General features: G+C 45.4%; 2 protein-coding genes across 8 annotated transcripts in view; one reads left to right on the forward strand and one right to left on the reverse strand.

The window, feature by feature from the left end:
- Mtus1 (microtubule associated scaffold protein 1) overlaps positions 1-5,999 on the forward strand; it is a 149,725-nt gene extending 143,726 nt beyond the window's left edge. For all 7 annotated transcript variants that reach the window (XM_029480460.2, XM_021170971.3, XM_021170973.3 and 4 more), the window contains 2 exons: positions 2,563-2,660; positions 3,599-5,999. In XM_029480460.2, the coding sequence (XP_029336320.1) occupies positions 2,563-2,660; positions 3,599-3,812 (312 nt within the window). In that variant the 3' untranslated portion in view covers positions 3,813-5,999. The remainder of the gene's footprint in view (positions 1-2,562; positions 2,661-3,598) is intronic.
- Positions 6,000-6,463: 464 nt separating this feature from the next.
- Pdgfrl (platelet derived growth factor receptor like) overlaps positions 6,464-21,914 on the reverse strand; it is a 65,506-nt gene continuing 50,055 nt past the window's right edge. Inside the window, exons 3-6 of the mRNA XM_021170924.3 lie at positions 18,415-18,566; positions 11,268-11,561; positions 8,290-8,429; positions 6,464-6,898 (exon numbers count right to left, since the gene is read on the reverse strand). Coding sequence (XP_021026583.1) covers positions 6,710-6,898; positions 8,290-8,429; positions 11,268-11,561; positions 18,415-18,566 — 775 coding nt within the window. The 3' untranslated portion in view covers positions 6,464-6,709. The remainder of the gene's footprint in view (positions 6,899-8,289; positions 8,430-11,267; positions 11,562-18,414; positions 18,567-21,914) is intronic.

Here is a 21,914-nt window from a genome sequence, read left to right on the forward strand (position 1 = left end):
GTGGAACCGAGATGATAATCGTGCATACACTGCAGTCTAGTCTAGTCTGTTGACAAACGTGTGAAGGCGAGAGCTCGCTGGAGTTGATTTGAGTGCAGTCACAATAAAGACCCCCAGATGACAGTGACATGAGTGTAGGCCAGACCTACAACTCAGCCACTATTTCTAGGAATAGAACCAGCTTGAGTTCATCCTCATGGCTTTTGGTCATCATGATTCCACTGGGTTGGTTCATGATTGCTTTCTTGCCCATCAAGAAGCATATCGTCTCCTAAGCTACTAAGGAATTTCTCCCAGCTGGCATTTTAAGTCCAGCCCAGTTCCAGTTTGAGAGAATACATCCCATCTGTCAAGTGGGTGTCATAATGATAGTAGATACATACAGCTGGGACTTCTCACCTCTACCCATCTTGGAGGTACCAGGAGTACAGGAAGTGGATTTTTTTTTTTTTTTTTTTTTTTTTAACGAATGCCTGAAACTCCTAGTTGTTAATAGGCCCAACCTAGTACACACAGCACTTCTTGGCAAAGGTCAGCCTGCGACACCTGCTCAGCAGGCTGGCGGTGATGACTCAGGAAACCCTGTTAACAATGTGTTGCTCCATCTCCCGTTCACGTACCTAAACTTATCAGGCAATCTCAAGTGATACAAGGCCCTGCTGTAAAAGTACAAACACATTTTAATTTCTATTGAGTCATGATAGTTCTGTTCTGTGCCCCGACTGAACAGTGCCAGTTGGCATCACCCTGTTATTTTTACAGGAAGATGGGTTGCTATGACGACGGGTACACTTGTTGCCACTGCTGTGTTGTGTACTTGGCAGCACCAGGTCTTTAGAGAAGATAGAACACTTAGTGTATTAGGGTTCTCTAAAGGAACAGAGCTGATACACTGGTATAGTAAAGGAAGATTTGCTAGACATGGCTTCCCACAAGGTTGGGCGCCTCTGCAGTTCTGATCTGGTGCCAAAGGCCAGTGGGACTTCTGAAGAGCCTTTTGATCACCAGTCCTCACTGGAAGCCCTGAAGAAGCTGATTCTAATATCAGAGACAGAATCATCTGCAGTGGCAACAGGGCACGTAGCCTCCCCAGTGAGAATAAGGGCCAAGCAAGAAAAGCGCAGAGTCAGAAGTGCCTTTTGTCTGCACCCTCTCGGCTAAGTCACTACCAGGTAGTGCCGTTCACATTTAGACAAGGGGATCCCCCGGAGGCATGCCCACAGCCAGCCTGATATATAGAGTCTTTCATTGGTTTTCTTCTCGGTTAATTCTAAGGTGGTGTCAAGTTGGCAAATTAACCATCAATCGTAGCATGAGGAAACTATCCAAGGAAGACAGGTTTGCTCTGAGAGCTAACTCTGCCAGTGGGAAGCTCTGTGACATCAAAGATGGAGTTTTGACCTCAGTAGAGCAAAGCTTTGGTAGAATAATGGTTTGAGGCCAATTGCCATGTTTTTGTTTTTGTTTTTTTATTCCAAGTTTTCCCAGGTTGTGTCTTACCTTGAAAAGCATTTCAAGGTGTTTTTCCCCTGCCCAACTCCGCCCCCCCCCACACCTTTTTTTTTTCATCCTGTAGATTTTTTTTTTAGAAAGTTATTTCATCTGAATGACGTGTCATGAGGATTTTCTGGACTCAAGGATGTCTTAAAAACAAGAATTCCACCTGGGTGCTGTGATCCAAATAGATGCGCCATAGCCAGCTGCCATGACAGGGACTTGGGGGTTCATTTTTGACCTCCTGTTAAGTTCATTCTGAGCTCTGATGTTGCCTCTTAAAGAAGCAATAAATCATTCCTTCTGGAAGGAAGCCAGGATGGGACCAGTGGGTCACCATGTTCAGTGACTTTAAATGCCTATAACCACTCAACTGATCAGTTTGTGTAAGGCTGGAAAGAGCACAAGTGTCCCTTGGCCTGAACTGAGCAGGGAAGCCTTCTTTCTTCTGTTACTTCTTTACCTAATCTTGCTACATTGTATCTCCATAAGGCCACCTGGAGGTAAATGCCAAAACCATCCCGGAATAAGTTTAAGGCTTTCCTCAGTATGGCCAAGACCTATAGGCTCCCTCCCTTCCTCTTCTCCTTCCCTCCTCTGTCTTGTTTCTTTTTTCCTTCCTCCCTCTCACCCTCCCTCTGTCCCTAGCCCTACCCTCCTTCCTCCTCCTGTCCCCCCTTCCTTTTTTGCATATGTGTACACAGTGCTGTAGATACAGGGGATGTGGTGAACGGAGACAGTTACACTGCAGTGTTTCCTTTACTACCTTGAGGAAGAGACCCAGCACCGATGGTCACCTACCCAGGACACCAGCTCCCAGCAGGACATCTCTGAAAGTGTCACCTAGAAGAAAAACATTACTGCCTAGCTCTCTTATTTCTGTGTTTGATGAACACATGTCCTAGATGTCCTCGCCGTGGTCGGTGTATGACGACATCAATGTGCCACTATGGCTCCTCCCGATCAACTTGTTGATGGTTCCCGTGTATTGGGAATATGCTTAAGAAGCGAGAGAGTTTATTTATTCATTTTTTAAATATATAACTACAAACCTTGTTTTATACCAAGGTGGACAATAACACAGCATTGGTTGACAAGCTGAAGCGATTCCAGCAGGAAAACGAGGAGTTAAAAGCTCGCATGGACAAACACATGGCAATTTCAAGGTAAACCTACAAGAGTCTATTTCCCCTTCCCTCATCCTCGGACATCTACGGTCCCTTCAGGCTACGCTCCACCAGGCACCTCCCAGGCATGTGAGAGAAGCAGGTGATGAACGGTTCATGCATTTACCAAGGTGCCCTAGACCTCTCACCTATCTGCAGCTCACTAACTGTAATGGTGCTGTCAGACAAGGGGTAAGCACACACGTGACCAGAAAGCAGCCCTCGAGTCAAGACAGAAATAAAACAAGCCTTGTGCAAGTGCCCCATTGCCTACTGGGAAATCTCCCAAAGACTAGAGCTGCCAGCAATTACTCAGGATTATTTATTTGGGTCAGGCTTGAGGCTCTGGTATTCGGGAGTTTTGCTTTCCTTTTTGTGGTCCACAGGCCTTGAGCCAAGGGGGCCTCACACACGTTAGGCAAGTCCTCTAACACCCAGCTATATACTTCCTTATTTGTAGTAGTTGGGTTTCTCAGCTTAAAAAAAAAAAATCTATGACCCATATGCCAGTGGTGACACATGCCTTTTGTCCCAGCACTCTGGACTGTTTCAGACAGGTCTCTAAGTTCAAGGCCAGCCTGGTTATCAGAGTGAGTTCCGGGGTAGCCAGAGCTACACAGAGAAACCCTGTCACAAACAAACAAACAAAAAACCAAACCAAAAAACCCCAACCAGGAACTCTGGTTGATAGCCCTGGGAGGCCTGTCCTTTTCTGAAAAGAAATGGGAGGAGTGGAGAGACCTGTGGGAGGAGAGGAGGGAGGGGAAATAGTGGTGAGGATGAGCTATATGAGAGAAAAATCGGAAGAAAAAAAAATTGATGACTCTGGACAAGAACCTGTGTATTCCCCCGGAAGAAGTTTCTTGAACCTTCAGATATAAACAGTAGTAGTTCCTTTTTGACCTGGATTCACATGCTCTCTGGGTTTTGTTTTCCAGGCAACTTTCCACCGAGCAGGCTGCGTTGCAGGAGTCCCTTGAGAAGGAGTCGAAGGTCAACAAGAGACTGTCCATGGAGAACGAGGAACTTCTGTGGAAACTGCACAACGGAGACCTGTGCAGCCCCAAGAGATCCCCCACCTCCTCGGCCATCCCTTTCCAGTCCCCCAGGAATTCTGGTTCCTTCTCCAGCCCCAGCATCTCACCCAGATGACGGCTTCTGAACGCAGGAGACTCTCTGAAGGCACTGAGGCGCGCTTCTGCGGGACTGACCCTCTCATGGGAACTCAAGTTGCTGTGTTAGCTGTCTGGAATGTCCCCAGGATAACGGGAGAGCAGCCGCCAACCGTATCAGCGACGTACGAATAGAGAGCTCCAGAAGGAGACTTTTAACTTGGTCCAAAAGCCTCCTCCAAAAACAGATTTCGGAACTGAAGTGGACATAGTTGCACAAAGCACTTACGGAACGAGGGAACCTTGTTCTTTGCCTTCCTTCACCTAAGCATAGGGGAAAACTCTCAGGGCCCTATTAAGATAAAGATTTATAACCTTTATAATGTTCTTCACCAGAGACACCTTCTTGTGATTTTTATTTTGGTCTGACTGTGGGTAAGGGTGGGTGTGTGTGAGTGAAATGGGTGTACCGGTATGTCACGTGACTGTCAATAGCCCCATCCCCTGCTGTGTATTAAAAGTCAACAGCTGTATATAGCTGGGCCTGTATTAACCAAGTCATAATCAGCACACGAGCGTCAACAAAAACCATAGAAGAGAAAGCAATAGTGCTTGAATTTCCCCACAACTCATCTCAGCACTGTGACACAGCAGGGCTCGGGCAAGACAGGAAAAGCCGTTGGTTTCTTGATGGCTGTACATTTATTTTTCTGTTGTTAGTTTTTCCATGTTCGGCATTATCCGTTGATAGCAGTTTTTTTTTTCCCCCTGTAGATTTTCACGAACCTAATTGCTATACTCTGATTCATTTTCTCAGGCTATGAGCAAATGTAGTTCCCTAATTTTTCTAAATACAAATCTGTATAAAGAGTAAGGGGGCAGTACCAATGGAGGTTTCTGATTATTTTTTCCTTTGGATCCAAGCTAGCTTCATAGAGCTAATCTTCCGTCTTCCCTCCTGTTGTTCTAACCTCCGCCTTTCCTTCTCCTCCATGTAGAGCCACGGAAGCAAAGCTCCCTCCTTCCTAACCACAGAGTGTGCTTTTCCAGGGCCAGTTTATCTTAGAGGTGCTGAACCTGTTTCCCAAATAAGCTAAGCTCTGGTTCTGACACTACAGAATTTTGGAAACCCCAGGGAAAGTCAGTAAAGGCATTTTAGCATGTACTAATCCACACGCGCACAGAGTTAAGCCAACAGTTCTGTGTTGAGTAGACCCAAGAGCGGGAATGCTGACTTGGGCCCCTCTGAGCATTCTTCCAGCCATTGGAATGGAGCAGAGTGGCCAAAGAGCGCGAAGTATGGCTTCTGCAGCTCCTTCACACTGCATTCAAAATTCAGATCTTCACTTACCATCTCCCTAGACTCCAAGGCTCTGTGAAAGTTGTGACTCCCCACCACCCAACCCACAAACTTCCCTGTGCATGCCGGCATTGCGATGTCAGTATTTACTAATTCATGGTCAATGCCGCTCAAATAACCCCTATAGCGAGGGCAGGTTCAGGATACTAGAGGTGGGTATGTGAGTCATCCTAGACTTCTGCACTACAGAGCTGATAGTCACGATGCATGCTTTCTATTAGGGGTTGTGTTTGAAGTCTCTTATCTCCAATAGTTTATGACATATGTAACCTACCATGTTTGCTCCCGATAAATAGGAATGATTGCAGCTTCACTGCCACCTCCTGGAATAGCTCTGCTCCTGGTCCCACGTTGTTCTCAATGATGTTAGCCAAAGTCAGGTTTGTCATTTATGCCCTAGTTATGGTAAAGCTCATGTGTTGACCTGCCATCCCTCATACCACGTAGATGTCTGGGAAGTCAAATCTTACAGCAATTAAAATGCCTAGAGAGCATTTAAGGTTTTTTGTTTTGTTTTTTAAACCAAACATTTTATGTACAATACAAAATTGTTGACACATCGTTTAAAAAAAATGTGGGTGTGTGAACAACTGTAGTTTATAGCAATGGGAAAGTGTATTTTACTTTGATCAAATAAATAATGCTGGAATATTCAATGTAAGAATGGCAGCCTCTGACATACTTCACTCTTCAAAGCGTTCAGTTATATGCCCCCCTTCTCATCCCTCCTTAGTTAAGGCAGCCAGGCGCCCTATGCTATTTTACAGAACTTAGAACCCAATGCCAAAATTTGTTGTGGCTGAAATTGGCTCACAGAGCTCGAGTTTAAGATTTTCAAATTCAAAATACATGTATCAGAGAACGAAACTTTGGCTAGTTTGAATGATTCTTCTGCAAGGCGAAAAGAAAATTGGAACAGCTGTGGTCTTAAGTGTTTTTTCAAGACAGGTCTTAGCCAAAGCTGAATCTTCTTCAGTCCATTCATCTATGTTATGTTAAAGGCTAAAGTGTTGATAGTGCACATGCAGTTAATTTTGAATTGAGGGGTTTAAAATCAGTACTGAGTGTGGCAATTTCAATGTAAAAAGATGTGATTTTGATACCTTTATAAATGAACTTGTGTTAGCTTTGATAAAGTGGCATATCTAAGCATTTGAATCTTGAGTCCTTGCTTGTGAGTAAGCCATTGAACTTGGTTCAAACATCAAACAGAATACTAAGCACCAACACAGAGATCACTGTCAAGCCCTTCTGGATGCACACGCTAAATGACACAACAAGTACTTCTTAGCTCACTTTTTTTTTTTTTTTTATAAAATCTTGCTCATTTAATAGAAAAGATTGATACAAAGTCGTTGACATGTTTTCTCAGTATAAAAAGTAGAAACATGGCTGACTCAAAATACATACTTTAGTTAGAAAAGTTTATACTTCTAGTAATAGACTAGTGACTTCCTTTTAATTCGGATGTCTGTCTGGCCCACTGGCAGGGGTTGGCCCTTGGCCTCCTATAAAGCACCTGGGAGCTGTGTGTGCAGATGGGTGTCGCCTTGGTCCTCTACTCTTCACTTTCCAAATCAGGAAAGCTCAACAGTGGCCGCTACCGTGGTCTGTCCTCGGAGATTCTGAGCTGTGCATATGTAGTAGCCCGCGTCAATGGTCTCAAAGTCTTCCACGGTAAGGACACTCTCGGAGATTCTTGTGGTGTGTCCCAGTCCTCTGTGAATCAGTCTCCAGGTGTCCTGGATGGTCACAGGCCTTTCGTCCTGGTTAAAGATGGCACACGGACTAAAGTCACATTGACAGCTGCTTCCCTCACTCAGCTCCCATCCACCCCACCCATTCAGTACAAGTTCACAGAAGGCTGGTTGGTATGCTGAGCTCATAAGGGGGGGGGGGTTGTTTTTGATTGCATAATCACTCAAGGCTGCCTTTCTCTTCCCCCACCCCGCCCCCAAGTGGGGTCTTGAATTTCAGGATGCTGTTTTTGTGATTTCTTTTTGCTTTTTTATATGTAAAATGAATTATTTGGGGCCTCTATGGGGGACCGGCATAAGCATATCTACATGGGCAGCATCTTTTCCCATTGTGTCGCCCTCACACTGCCAAGTGGTTCTTGTTTATGGAACTTAAGGTCAAAAGCCCCAAAGCACTGACTCTGTAAGTGAAGAAGAGACTCCAGTTTGGAAGAGGCAGGAAAGCAATTAGGCTAATGTTCCTTGAGACTACAGAGGGAGGCAGTTGTACCAAGGAAGGCTAAGATAATGCCCTAGGCAGCATGAGCATCTATCTATTCTAGAGGACCGTGACTTGTAAGATCTATTTCAGGCAGTTGCAGCAATGAGAACAGTGTTTTCTAAATTCAATTGATTAGGATGATTATAATATTACTTAATGCTTTTTCTCCTAATGACAGCAATGTAAAGGGTCACTCTATGGAAAAGCAAGAATGTCTAAGTAGAGCAATGTATTTAAAACAACCAACCTAACATCTAGATGCTGGAAATCTCTGCCCTCCTGGGATCCTTATTTTCCACCCCTCACAGGCTAAGCAGAGCACGGGCTACCTAGAGTGTCTTGGGAGTGTCTCCTCTGGCAACCAAGTTGGTAGCAGAGCTGTTTATTTCAGTGAGCAGACTGCACACAGACTGAGGACTTCTTTTATAGAAGACTATTTTTAAATGGATGATGCTGACCTCATATCACCTTGTGAACAGGGTCTATGTTTCAGTGCCCCCCTTGGAGAATGTCTGCTCCAAAGCTTTGCGCAGGTGTTGTGTGGGGCTCCATGGCCTGCAGGTGCCCACCTTTCTCCCACTGGTGTCTTTGAAACTTTGTGCATTGTGAAAGGTTAGAGCAGTCTAGAGTGGACCTAGATGATGATGTTGAAAGCTGAAGTTCAGATGTAAGTAGCCTTGCCCGCTTCCTGCTGCGATCCCTAGGGAGGAGCAATGAACACACCACATACAAAGGCCTCTTGAGTGATTGCCTGATACAGCCACCCACTCTTTTTTCCTCCTCTTTCTTTAAAGCACGGTATTTTGAAGTGGACTGAAATATCTTAGAAGACAAACGTTCCCTGGTTCCTGTCTTATCATAAACCTAGTAGGGTCTCTCTAAGCGAGAGAGCTAGCCGAGGCTCCAGTGTGGCACTTACCTTCTGCCCAGGAAAGAGCCACCTGAATTCAACCTCCACATCAGGCTCCCCGAGGACAGTGCAGAGCACGCTGATGTCATCGCCACCCCTCACTTTGTTGGAGGAGGCCAAGATGGTTGTTGATGGAGGGCCACTGGGAACTGGGAACAAGCAGGAGACAGAAATGAGATCCATAACTGATGGTAAAGACAAACATGGTACGTTCTCTCTGGGGAGAGGAAACCTTTTCTATAGCAGCTTCGTGAGGCCAATGCTAGACACCCCTTTTGATTGCCTTAGGACAGCATTCTCATCCTTCCCAATGCTATGACCCCTTACTACAGTTCCTCATGCTGTGGTGACTTCTAACCATAAAATAATTTTTGTTGCTACCTCATAACTAATTTTGCGGTTGTTACAAACCATAATTTATATCTTTCTTTTTTTATTGGATATTTTATTTATTTACATTTCAAATGTTTTCCCCTTTCCTGATTCCCCCACAACCCCAGAAATCCCCTATCCCATCTCCCCTCCCCCTGCTTCTATGAGGGTGCTCCCCCACCTACACCACCCACCCCGTCCCACCTCCCTGCCCTCACATTCCTCTATACTGGGGCATCGAACCTTCACAGAACCAAGGGCCTCCCCTCCCATTGATTCCTGACAAGGTCATAACATTTTGGAAACAAGTCTTTATTATATCCAGACCATTACTCAATGGGTAATTTTGATGGCAGCCTTCAGCAAGGAGATGTGCTAAGAACTGGGACTAGAGGAGTAAGCCAGACAGATCGATTGAGCACTTACAGCCCATAGTCTAGCAGAGAGTGCAGCCCCTGAGTGGGCAACTGTAATGCTTCATTTGAACTTGGAAGAAGCCCAGAGTGAGCCTCAAGGTAACATAGACTGAGAATCAGGCAAGGAGCTAAAAATTGAAGTCTCAGTACTGAGTTTAAGAGACATAGATTCCTGAGCAGTCTCTGAGTTAATATGAGGTGACTCGGAGGAGTGGACAAGGCCAGAGCAGTGGTGCCAGCCACACAAGGCCTGGCAAGAACTTTGTGTTTCTGTAGGTAAGAACATAGCTGGATGTATTGATTAGAACAGCAGTCAGCAACCCTGCAGAACATGGTTTCGAAAATGAGGTGGGCATATGGGAGGAATGTATTCTTGGTAGCAGTAGCCAGAGATGGTGATAGCTTGAGTAATTAGATCAGGGATTAGAAATGGATCTGAAACTTAATATAACGAAGTTTGAAGGGTTGGATTTCTGGTGACTGATGAGCAACTATCCCTGAGGTAGAGGACATGGGTCAACCATGCCTTCAGGGTAATACTGAGTTTACTGATGGGCATGGGACTGGGGGCATTGAGGTCCCATGGTCCTTACCTCACAGACCTGGGCCACAGATGCACATGTAAGAAATTATTAGTTCACAGCTATGGATAGAAATAAGCATTTCCCCAAAGAGATAAGATGCCCTTCTTTCTTTATGCCTTAAGTACTTCCACATTTAGAATCTAAAGAAATGCCAGAGTGGGGTTTGTTTGTTTTTGTTTGTTTGTTTGTTTGTTTCCATGAGGCTCCAGGTTCAACCCCCAGTTCTGCTCCCAAAACAAAACAATGGAAGTACAAAGTGGGGCTGGATGGATTAGCAGTTAAGAACACTCACTCCATGATCTTCTAGAGGACTCCACTTTGATTCCCAGGGCCCAAACCACTCCTGTCCCAAGTGATCCATTGCCCCCTTCTGGCCCCTTTGGGAACTGCACACATTTGATCTCTAGACACACAGGCAAAACATCCATACGTATAAAATCTTCCTATTTTTTCATATTATTAACAATCTGGTAATAAAATTTAAAAGAACTGGAAATCAAAAGGAGCCAAGGCGAAAGGGATTTCACTTGAGAAGTGGAGTCTAATAGGAAGGTGACACGTGCTATCTGCTGGATAACACTGGACTCCTGAGGTCTCTGGCATTTTATAATGTACAGAGGGAACAGCCAATCACACGGGGATGAAGGGAAGGAAAGATGAGTCAGGGAATACGAGGGTTTTCAGGGTATTTGGCTGTGGTGGAGAAAGACACGACCTCTGTGGAGAGTTGGGGGCTGTCAAGTAGAAGTATTAGAATTAGTTAGAATATTAGAAATCCGGGTCTACCAAATAAGTCCTCAGCAGAGAATGGAAGGAATTACTGAACCTATAGTCTGTCTTTAAAGCAGGCGTGGGACACACCTCTGTCCACAGGAAAGCACCTTGCTGTAGAGAAGTTTACTCCACGGCTCCCCGTTTCCTCATCAGTGCAAGAGTTCTCAGAAGACACAAAGGTTATACTGGAGGGGCTACAGTGTGAAAGGAATCGCTTCCTTTCCTCAATTTCAGGGAACAGTGTGGGGTGCACTCTCCAGGAACTCAGGGGAGGGAAGAAGGGAGGGAGGCAGGCTCAGGAGAATCTTGCCAAAAAGGGGGAAGTAGTATGTGGTTCTGTAGAAAGATCTGCTCATTAGCCAATCCCTGTGTCATCAATCTAGGGCAGAAAAGCCTTGGAACAGTTGTGATAGTGGTGTGCTGCAAAGAGAAGTGCCCGTGGCTGGAACCCCGGGGAGCAAGGGATGTGACCTACAGCCAACCAGTGTTTATCAACATGTCCAAGTTGAGAGTAGAACGGAGGCGGCTGATGAACAGGCCAATGGGTTCAGGGAGATACTAAAGTCATCTTGAGAATATAATGGCAAGAAAGACAATTATCAAATGATGGCAGGGAGTGACAGGAAATGAGAAAGCCTGCAGAATCACAGCCAGCATAGTGGAGGAACAGAGGTTCCTAATGGAGGGTGACAAAACTCGGGGTGCCAGGACTAGGGATGGGCACATCCAGGATACCAGCCCCATGGTGGGAAGTGATGCTATGCCAATCAAACACAGGCAGAAGAGAAGGATGTGGAGTGGGGGATACAGATGTTAGGTTGGGGAATGAAGGCAGACTCACCCTCTACATAGAGCAGCTGATACTTGACTGAGATCTGAGACTTGCCCCCGGCTTCCGCTTTGCAGTAGACCACACCCTGGTGATCTGAATGAGGCTGAAGGTACACGAAACCTCTCTTCATATCGTACACAATGTCTGTGCCATTGGCAAGGATTTCTTTGGCAGGAAACTCCCTGTGGAGCGTGACTTTGGCTGATGGGACTGTCACTCGACAAGGAACCACAGCTTGTCTGTCCGGGTTCAGGTAGACAACATCAAAGTAACTGGGAGAAGGCACAAACAGCTCTCCTTTCTCTGCAGAGAAGAAGACATGGGCTTAATGACTAGGAAAAATAATAAAGCAAGGCTGTCTTGATGATTCTTAAAACCAGCACACTGGATCTCTAAGAGAAGGCTGGCTTTAAATAAAAAGTAGGGGATTGTTTTGCATCCTATAATTTAGCTATAATTTAGATGCTGACTGGCCCGTAGAGGTTCGTGAATTAAAGGCTTGCCTATTGGAAGTTATTCCGGTTTGGTGGGAGGGCTTTAGGTCAGTAGATATATGCTCTTGAAAGTACTTGTAAGATGCTAGCCTTCTTTTCTCTCTCCCTAATTCCTGACAATAGCACTTGTCTCAACCCAGGACCAAAGACATGAGGTCAATCGATCATGGACATGAACCTCTAAAACTTTCCTCTTAGGAAGTTAATTCTCTTTTATCATAGCTTTGGAAGGGTAACTTACCCACTTCCCCTACCTCCTTAAAGGAAAAAACATAAGGATGTTATTTCAACTTCCATGGGTCACACTGATGAAGCAACAGAAGAAGACAGATTTCCTTAAGTTAAAAATAAAAATAAAAAAATTTAGAAGTGTGTGTGTGTGTGTAGGTGTGTGTGTGTGTGTTTGTGTGTGTTTGTGTGTGTTTGTGTGTGCGCGCCTGTGGAACTCAGAAGGAAATGTTGGATTCCCCCTGGAGCTACAGTTACCAGCAGTTGTGAGCCACTTAATTCAGGCCCTATGAAAGAACAGCAAATGTTCTTCCCTGCTGAGCCATCTTTCCAGCCTCATGAGAAACTGTCATAAGACCTTGAACTGTCCTGTGCTGCTGTGTGGAGAATGATCCTTATAGCCAAGAGCCAGAAACTGCTCTTCAGAAGGGTATATCTTATATAGTCCAGGTCCTCAGGAAGGGTCACCATAATGACATCACTGTCTTCACACCCAACACAGAAGACAGAGGAGTATAGGCTAAGGCTAATGGAGGGGGGCTGGGATAGAGACAGAGGGAAACCTGCTGGTCTCAGGGATGGCTTCTGCTTGGCTCTACCATGTAGTGTAGTTGGGGACTTTCACCTAATATCAGGCAGGCAGGCAGGCAGGCAGGCAGACAGACAGACAGACACACACACACACACACACACACACACACACTCCCTTCTGCAGTGTAGCCTGTCAGATTTTAAACCCTAGATGACATTCCTGTCTCACAGAACAGAAACAGGTGAGAACTGTCTTACAACATCCCCAGGACAGCAAAAGGATTTGGAGTTGGATTTGGAGGCATGCGTTTATGTTGTTTGTTTAGTTTGGTGTGACACATTAAGTCCTTTTGTTTTCTGGATTGTTCTGTAAAGGGATATTATAGTAATTGCTGAGAGAACTCTCTGGGGCCAATCACAGAACACTTGTTAAATTGTTTCTTGTGTTTCCCTTTCAATGTTCTGAAGCAAGCAATTATTCTTGGCTTTCTCTCTCTCACCAGCCTCCTATGTTGCCATTGTGTGATAATTCAGGGTGGCCATAGGAATCCTGGAAACAACATCAAAGTCCTCAAAGGCAGGAGTTCTTTGGTTCCAAGGACCAAGTTCAGGAACACAGAAGTGTTTAAAGGTCAACATTGCTAAGCCCTATACTAGCCAAACAAGGTGATTATGTGACTTTGTAAATTGACTTTCTACCAGTGCCTTTCTGGTGTGTCCAAAAATCCCTGTTGAGACAGAGAAAATCTATGTAGCCTTGAGTGTGTTACTCTCTCTGTGTTTTAAAACCTCCATTTGTTGCAGCAGAGACTAAAGGAAGGGCCATCCGGGACAGCCCCACCTGGGGATCCATCCTGTCTGCAGACACCAAATCCTGACACTGTTGCTATTGCTGAGAGGCACTTGCTGACAGGAACCTGGTTTGACTGTTCACTGGGAGGTTCTGCCAGCACCTGACCAAGGCAGATGTGGGTGTTTGGTTCCAACCATCAGACTGAGCTCAGGGACACTGGTGGGGAGCTGGCGGAAGGACTGGAGGAGTGAAGAGGATTGCAACACCATAGGGAGAACAATGTCGGCTGGTTGGATCACCTAGTGCTCCCAGGGACTAGACTACCAACCAAGGAGTGTACCTGGAGGGATCCATGGCTCCAGATACCTATGTAGCAGAGGATGGCCTTGCCTGACAGCAAAGGGAGGGGAGGCCCTTGGTCCTGTGGAGGTTTGATGTCCCAGCATTGGGGGATGCAGGAGGAGTGGGGCAGGAGTGGGTAGGTGCATAGGTGAGTGAGAGAGCATCCTCATAGAGGCAAAGAGGAGAGGGGAGAGGGTGGATTTAGGATGGGGGGTTGTGGAGAGGTAATAGGGGAGGGGAATATCATTTGAGATGTAAATGGATGGAATGATTAATAAAAAACAAAACAAAAAATGAAGAAATAATAAAATAAAACCCCCATTTGTGAAGAGTAAATAATATTAAAGCCACATCTTTTGAGTGGCTAAGAGTGTGACTCTGTGATAGGGCACTTGCCTGGGATGTCGAAGGCCTACGTTTAGTCCCTACCCCTGCAAGAAAATAAAGATTAAAACAAAAAAGAAAGAGAGAGAGAGAGAGAGAGGAAGGAAGGAAGGAAGGAAGGAAGGAAGGAAGGAAGGAAGGAAGGAAGGAAGGAAGGAAGAAACCAAAACAGAATTCTATGATTGTAAGATTGTAGAGGCGACTTTGAGGTTTGGTGAGTGACTTATCTGCCCCACTTAGCAAAGCCAGTAGATTCAGAGATCAGCTTGAATTTCAGAATACAAAAATAATCTTGTTTCCTATTGTACAATGCATGCTGTGGGGGAAAAGTGAATCTATATCAGTTGCCTTAAAAATATTTGGAACGCCGGGCATGGTGGTGCACGCCTTTAATCCCAGCACTCGGGAGGCAGAGGCAGGTGGATTTCTGAGTTCGAGGCCAGCCCGGTCTACAGAGTGAGTTCCAGGACAGCCAGGGCTACACAGAGAAACCCTGTCTCGAAAAAACAAAAACAACAACAAAAGGAAAGCAGGAGTATGGCTCAATGGTAGAGAACTCTCTTAACATGTGAAAGATCTAGGTTCAATGCTCAGTGTTACACACACACACACACACACACACACACACACACACACACACACACTTCTCTCACCCCTCTCTCTTTCCCCATGGTCCCCCCTCTCTAGCCCCCACCGTAACAGTAACTTCCATCTTTAAAAAGAAATGTATTAAGGTTCCTTTAAAAAAAAATTATAGGCTACACACCCCCGAAAAATATGCTAGTATATATTCACATATCCTATTGCTTTATAAACTAACACGTGGAGTTTTATCCTTTTAAAGGTCAAAGCTAATAGCCTATAAAGTAAAGTACAAATTACAGCACACTCAGTGTCTAGTAAAGTACTTACGAATCTGGTCTCCCCACATATGGAAACCATTGCCTAAGTATTTCCCATTGAGAAGGACCTCCCATTGGAATCGTGGTCCTCCTTGATCTGTCTGTGTGGTGGTTACGCATGGCTGCTCCTTTGAGGGCAATTTATTGAGCTACACTTAGGGTCTGAAGCTTTTCTTTACGTATGTTCTACCTCAGTGTTGAGAGGGGTTGGGGGTGGGGTGAAAGAACATGAAACTGTCTCCCAGGTAAGAAGACATAAATGTGGCAGTCACTGATCAAGCATTACAAATTAACAACAGGCAGCACCCAAAAAGAAAAATAGGCAGTGTTGGTTTTTTTTTTTTTTTCATCAAACTCTAGGAAACACACAAACATAACACTCAACAGACGCTTCCCCATGTGGGGAGCTGAGAGCCATATGTTCTGACGGAATCCTGAGCCTGCAGCAGAACCTCAGCTTCCCTGGCAGCCCATCCTGTTTTCTGAAAACCAAACACACTCCAAAAGATCAAGTGCCAAATCTTGTACTGAAAGCCTACCTGAACGTAGGGTGTGTTGGGTAAAAGAACATCAAAATAGTATCACCTCTGCATCGGTCTGTCTGTCTGCTCCCTCCCTTATTCTTTCTCTTTTCCTTGCTCTCTCTCCCCACCACCCCCCCTTTCCTTTTTGACAGGTTCTTATGTAAGCCAAGGCTGATCCTTGAACTCACTGTGGAGTAGCTAAGGATGATGCTAAACTTCTGGTCTTCCATTTTTCCTCCAGTGAGCTGGGATAAAAGGCATGTACCACCATACCTGGCTTTATACCATGCTGGGGGTAGAAAAGAACCCAGGCCTTTGTGCATGCTGGGCAAACACTCTACCAGTTGAGCTATGTCCTCAGTCCAGTCTTCTGAACAATTGGAGTGGGTGCTATCCCCAAAGATGTTGGCTGTACATGGAATATGTTGCTCTAGCTGGGCTACCTTGTCTGGGCTCAGTGGGAGAGGATGGGCCCAGCCTAGCAGAGACTTGATTTGCCAGGGGGAGGGGATACTCAGAGGGAAATTTGAGAAGAAGGGGAGGGGGTATAGGGAGAAGAATTGTGGGGGGAGGGCAATGAGTGGATGTAAAGTAAATAAGTATTAAATAAATAAATAAATAATAAAAAAATAAATATAAGGGCTGTTTAGATGGCTCAGTGGGTAAGTGCACTGACTGCTCTTCCGAAGATCCTGAGTTCAAATCCCAGCAACCACATGGTGGCTCACAACCACCTGTAATGAGACCTGATGCCCTCTTCTGGTGTGTCTGAAGACAGCAACAGTGTACTTATGTATAATAATAAATAAATCTTTGGGCTGGAGTGAGCAGGGACTGAGCGAGCAGGGACTGAGTGAGGAGAGTTGACCAGAGCAAGCAGGGTTGACCGGAGCGAGCAGAGAGAGGTCTTAAAACTCAATTCCCAACAACCACATGAAGGCTCACAACCATCTGTACAGTTACAGTGAACTCATATACATTAAATAAATAGATCTTTAAAATAAATAAATAAATAAATAAATATAAATAAAATTCACTTTGCCTCAACAAAAAGAAAAAATGTTTCCTCAACATTGAAATCAACATGTTTTAACCCTCCTTTGATCCACTTTGGAAAGTGGAGAAGAGGAGCCACCTACAAAATTCAAAGAGCACCCATGAATGCTAGCCTATTAGTCTATCAGCCCGGAACAGCTCCAGTGACGTGGTGTCTTCTGATCAAACCTCATGCTTTGGGAAGACATTGTAGTGCTAAGCTAGGGAGGGACTCTTCAGCCTGTAATTTGAATATGAAATCCGCCCTTATCTAGAATAACGAGCTGTTATTCATCTTGATTGTTTGCCTATTTTACACTTTGCCATATGTCATAACACAAAGGGCACACAGATAATTCTGTGTAGCATATCCTGAGATGAAAATCTTTCAGGACTTCCCATGAAAGCCCATTAGAAATTCTCACACAGTTTCAATTGTACTAGAGAGTGTCTCTCTCTCCACCCATCAGTCCATCGACTATGTTGTCCTAGGAAGGTCTCAAGGCATGCTAGATAGCACTGGATTGTGGGTCAGAAAAATGAGTTTGACTCCTTCATATGCTACTATGCACCCCAGATCACTGGAAGAGTCATCTTGCCCTTTTAAGCCTCAGCATCCATAGTGTTACTAAAACAAAGCTAATGAACTAGCATTAATTCCTTTCCTTGGGATACCATAGGAGGGGAATGAGATGACTGCACTGGAGAATCGGCCCTGCTAACGTATCTTCTTGCCATGGAGGGGCTATTTGAGCAGGAAGGGTAAACTATATGAGCTGTTGCTAGTGCACCGCTTAATGGCTGAGGGATAAGATTGCTGGGTCATAGACGTAGTTCAGTTCAGACCTGCCAGGCAGATCAACTCAGGACTTAGACAAATCTCATGAAAGCCTCTGCCCAGATCCTTAAAAAAAGGATTCTGATTTCTCCTGAGACTAATAGCACCAGGAGATAGAGTTTACAAGATGCCTAAAAGTTGTCCTTGACCTTTGAGCCTTGCTGAAGAACCTCACCCCGCAATGTTGGAGCTCTCTGAGGTCCAAGGTGGAAGAAGGCTTGGGAGGGACTCCCCACTGTGACCACAGGTTTTTCCCGTCCCCTCCTAGTCTCAGATGAGATAGAAGCCAAGAGGATTAGAGACTTCAGGAGTCCTGCTCGGGAGCATCACAAGAACAAATAAGATGGAGCCTTTAGGGACCCACCCCAATGCTATGGAGGTTCCAGCAGGAGCTGGGCTCAGGTATGAGTATAGGAATGAGCAGCCAACAGCCGCACCATGCAGCCATGGAACTCATCATTCCTATGCAGTCCACTATGAGAATATGTCAATTCCACATGTCATAACTGAATACTCAAAGAAATGAATGTTATATTTCATTTAACATGTAATTGTTAATTAGTATATATGTTATTGATATTGGCATATGAATCACATATTTGCATATAACTGCATGGTGATATGCAGTTGTTAATATGCAATTACAATGTATAAATACTGCATATTAATTATATAATTAAATGCATATAAATTGCATTTAATATGCAATCTAAGTTGCTACATGTATCAAGTGGCTGCCCTATTGAGCAATATAGGCATAGACCCTGAATCAGATAGTCCTGTGTTCAAATCCTTTTACCATCTACCTGATATGGGACTTTGAGAATTTTCTTAATTTCTCTAAACCTCGTTTCATATCTTGAAAAGGAACTCCGGAAGTAATACATTTTTTTATCCTGAAAGACTGTCGTAATACCTACCTGAAATATTCCACACATAAAAGCACTTAGGCGTGAGCCTGAACAATAAAGGCGATCCCACCCCACCCCCACCTTTACCTGGGGTTCTTCGTGCAGTGGGAACCCCAGTTTGGAGGTAACCTTGGCAGTTCATGGAGTTCTTTCTGCCCTGAAACAAACTCATACCTGTGAAGAAGATATAGGTGGAGCCTGTTCTGGCTTCATCCCGTCTGCAGATGTAACCATTGCACAGTTGCTCCCAGCAGCTGAATTCACCGGTGTCGGCCGCGGTGGAGTTGACCAGAGTCAACTGCCCATAGCGTTCACTCTGCTTCACGCTGTAATTTCAAGAGAGGTTGAGGCATCAGGACAGGTCAGAGCCTAGCCAAGGGACCTTCTAGTCACATGGTTTCTGCTTCGTGGCTTCCTAATGTCAATACCCGCGCTTATCCGATGTGACCTCTTAAATGGCAAAAGCAGAAAGAGTGTGTTTGGTGGGTGGAGGAAATAGAGGGGGAGGGGGCAGAAAGAAAGCCTTTTCCCAAAAGGAAATAATGCATGACAATTGTCTTTTCCATTAGAAACTCTTTGGCCTCAGAGCTGGCGTTTCTAGAAGTAAGATCATTGGGGGTTCTTAGCATGCAACCTTACCAATTTGGCCAAAAAAGCCCGGGACTGCTGCTTGCTTTTTAAAAGATAGAGCACAACAACGTGGAGAGAGCACACTGAATTAGGGAAGCTCCAAGGTTAAACTTAGACTCTTAGAGATACGGTACTATTATGTGAAAAATGGACCACGTTTTCTCTGCTAAGATGTGGGCTCCAGGCATTGGGGCACACCCTTGAAGTACTCATGGCCGTTGGCATTTCTGGCTTTCGCTTTGGTCTCATCCTATTTTGTTTTTATTTTTATTTTTTCCCCGTGCTTTTATCTAGCTGACTGGTAAGAGGGTCTGGAAATCCCCCCATTTCTCCCTGAAATGAAGACATTATTATTGACTAGTAATATCAGCAAACTGTCCTGATAACTGCATCATCACAAAAGCCCAGAAGAATGGTCTTCCTAACGGATGTTGCCCCGTGGTCAGGAGTCCCAGCACGCAATACCAAAATAAACGGGTTTAATCCAAGCGCTCATGTCAGACATCTGAGCTCTTCAGCACTCTGGGCTCCACATAGCTTTCAGATGGAGTGGAAGGCCTCTTTTTCATCTTGCCATCAGATCATTATGAGCACAACTTTAAATTTAGCACATACAAAACGTCTGGGTGTGGGGTCCTGAGCACAGCCCTGCTCTTGCTCCCTGCTGGATGGCTTATTGCCCCCACTGGGCCTGCCAAGAGGAGGCTGCCCACCCCCACCCTTCACCTCTCTCCTTTAAACTGGACGGAAATCTCTCCTCCCTCGGGAAGCTTCTAATTACAATGGCCTCTGGCATCTCCCCCACTTTCTCCTAATGAAGTAGTTGGCCCCATGTTTTCCTGCCCCTCTGACACCCCTGGCTTCCTGTTATGACACTGACAGGGAAAGGGACTATGCCACCTTTGTTTCATATTCTCAGAGGGGGAGAAAAAAATCTGTGCATAGCACACACTATGGATTCCTGAAATACAAATGAATTAAAACTGAAGCAACAACAACAACAACAAACTGAAGCAACACCCCAACCAATGGACAGAAGCAGCTGACCCCTGTTGTTGAATTAGGGAAAAGCTAAAAGAAGCTGAGGAGAAGGGTGACCCTGTAGGAGGACCAGCAGTCTCATCTGGACCCCTGAGATCTCTCAAACACTGGACCGCCAGACAGCATACACCAGCTGATACGAGGCCCCCAACACACATACAGTAGAGGACTTCCGGCTCTGTGTGCATTCAGAGAGAATGCACCTAACACTCAAGAGACTGGAGACCCCAGGGAATTTAGAGGTCAGGTGGGGTGGGGGGTAGGGACACCCACGTGGAGACAGGGGGTGAGGAGGGGGTATGGGATGTGGAACAGTCGGAGGGTAGATGGAGAGGGGAATAAAATTTAAAAAAAAATCAAAAAAACGGAAGCAACACACAACACTATGAATCATGTCAAAAAGCAGGCCCCCAGCTCCCTATTCTGCAGGTAGTTTAGATACAGAATGCCCATCACTACCCCATGGTACCCCAGCTTATGAGATCTAGAGGGGATAGTGTTACCTCTAAGCAGTAGGGCCTAGTGGGAACTCTCTTTTCTGGTTACTGGTGCCTGAAGAGAGTGAGACCTTCACCCCCTTTCTCTGTCATTTTTATGACTGCCTTGGAGGAAAATGGCTCTGCCCCACAGTGTACTGCCACCAGGATATATCACTATGACTACCATGATACATCACCATGAGACCAAAGCTATGAAGTCAAACAGCCATGAGCTCAAAGTTAGAAAGCTGGAAGTCAAAATAATGACCCTATTCTTCCCTTTCATGTTGTTAGAGTAACAAATTCAATAGCAGATTAGAACACAGAGGCTCAGAAAAGTGATGTCCGGGAGACACACAGCTGGTGACCCGCTAAACAAGACCCCATGAGTTAGTTGTGCACTGAGCATGTACTTAGACAATAAAATGATGCATATAAAGCATTCCATGCAATGCCTTGTTGGCTGCTTTTTCCCAATTATTTCTAATCACACATAATTGCTAGGTTCAGACTTAGCTATTGTGAACGCCGCCACCACAGCAACAACGAACAATACACACCCAGCCCTGGAGAGTGTTAGCACTGCAAATAAAAAACACGGGAAAGAAGGAAATTGCATTATGCTTCAAGAGGTAAAACTAACAACCATGGAAAGACCCAGGAACAAATAGCCAGGTTCTCACAATAAAAATGGAATTCTCAAAGGGTGGGGCGAAGAGGCCGAAGGCAGCCCTGAAGAGGAGGTGAGACAACCAGGGCTTGAATAGCAGGAGGGGGGGGGGCGGTAGAGGCCTGATAGAGAGAGAGAGTGGTCAGTGTGCAGCAGGGAACTGTGCACCACGCCAGGGAGGCTGAGGATGTACTCTGCTGAATTCACTGTGTCTACCCGAGTAGGTGGTCCATGGAAAGAATATAACAATGTCTTAGAGATTCCATCCATTGTTTGCAGAAGGAGAGAGAAGCAGGGTGTGGGGAGTCACAGGCACATACATGGAGAACAGTGACCATGGGCATCTAGTAAGCCGTGGGACCTAACCTTCACTCTGTGGAGTGGGAAGCCACGGGACCACCATCGTCAGGACCCGAGCAGACAGGAGCAGAATGGGAGAGGCGGAAAGAAAAGAGAGACTCTGAGACGTTGCTGCTGTCTCTACAGTGCAGTCGTGCCTAGGCATGGGCACTGGACGATGTGAAGATCCCGGAGAGAGAGGCAGGGATTGATAAGGGCAGCAGGAAGGAGATGTTCTCAGGAATGGCCTCACAACTTCAAACTCTGTGGTGGAAAGGATAGAAAAATCTGTGACTGAAACAAATCCAGGAAGATACCTTAGATTAACCTCTGGTCCCTGTACATATACACAGCTAGGTATATGCACATGTGCATGCGCGCACGCACACACACACACACACACACACACACACACACACACACACACACACACAAGGAGTAGAAACAGGACTTATCATGGAGGCCCGAAGAGAAAGTTTCATGAATAGATGCTCAAGAGGGTCAGATGCCTTTAA

Source organism: Mus caroli, unplaced genomic scaffold (genome assembly GCF_978045245.1).
Source record: "Mus caroli unplaced genomic scaffold, Mus_caroli_1 scaffold_10, whole genome shotgun sequence".
In the NCBI taxonomy this organism is placed as follows: Eukaryota; Metazoa; Chordata; class Mammalia; order Rodentia; family Muridae; genus Mus; species Mus caroli.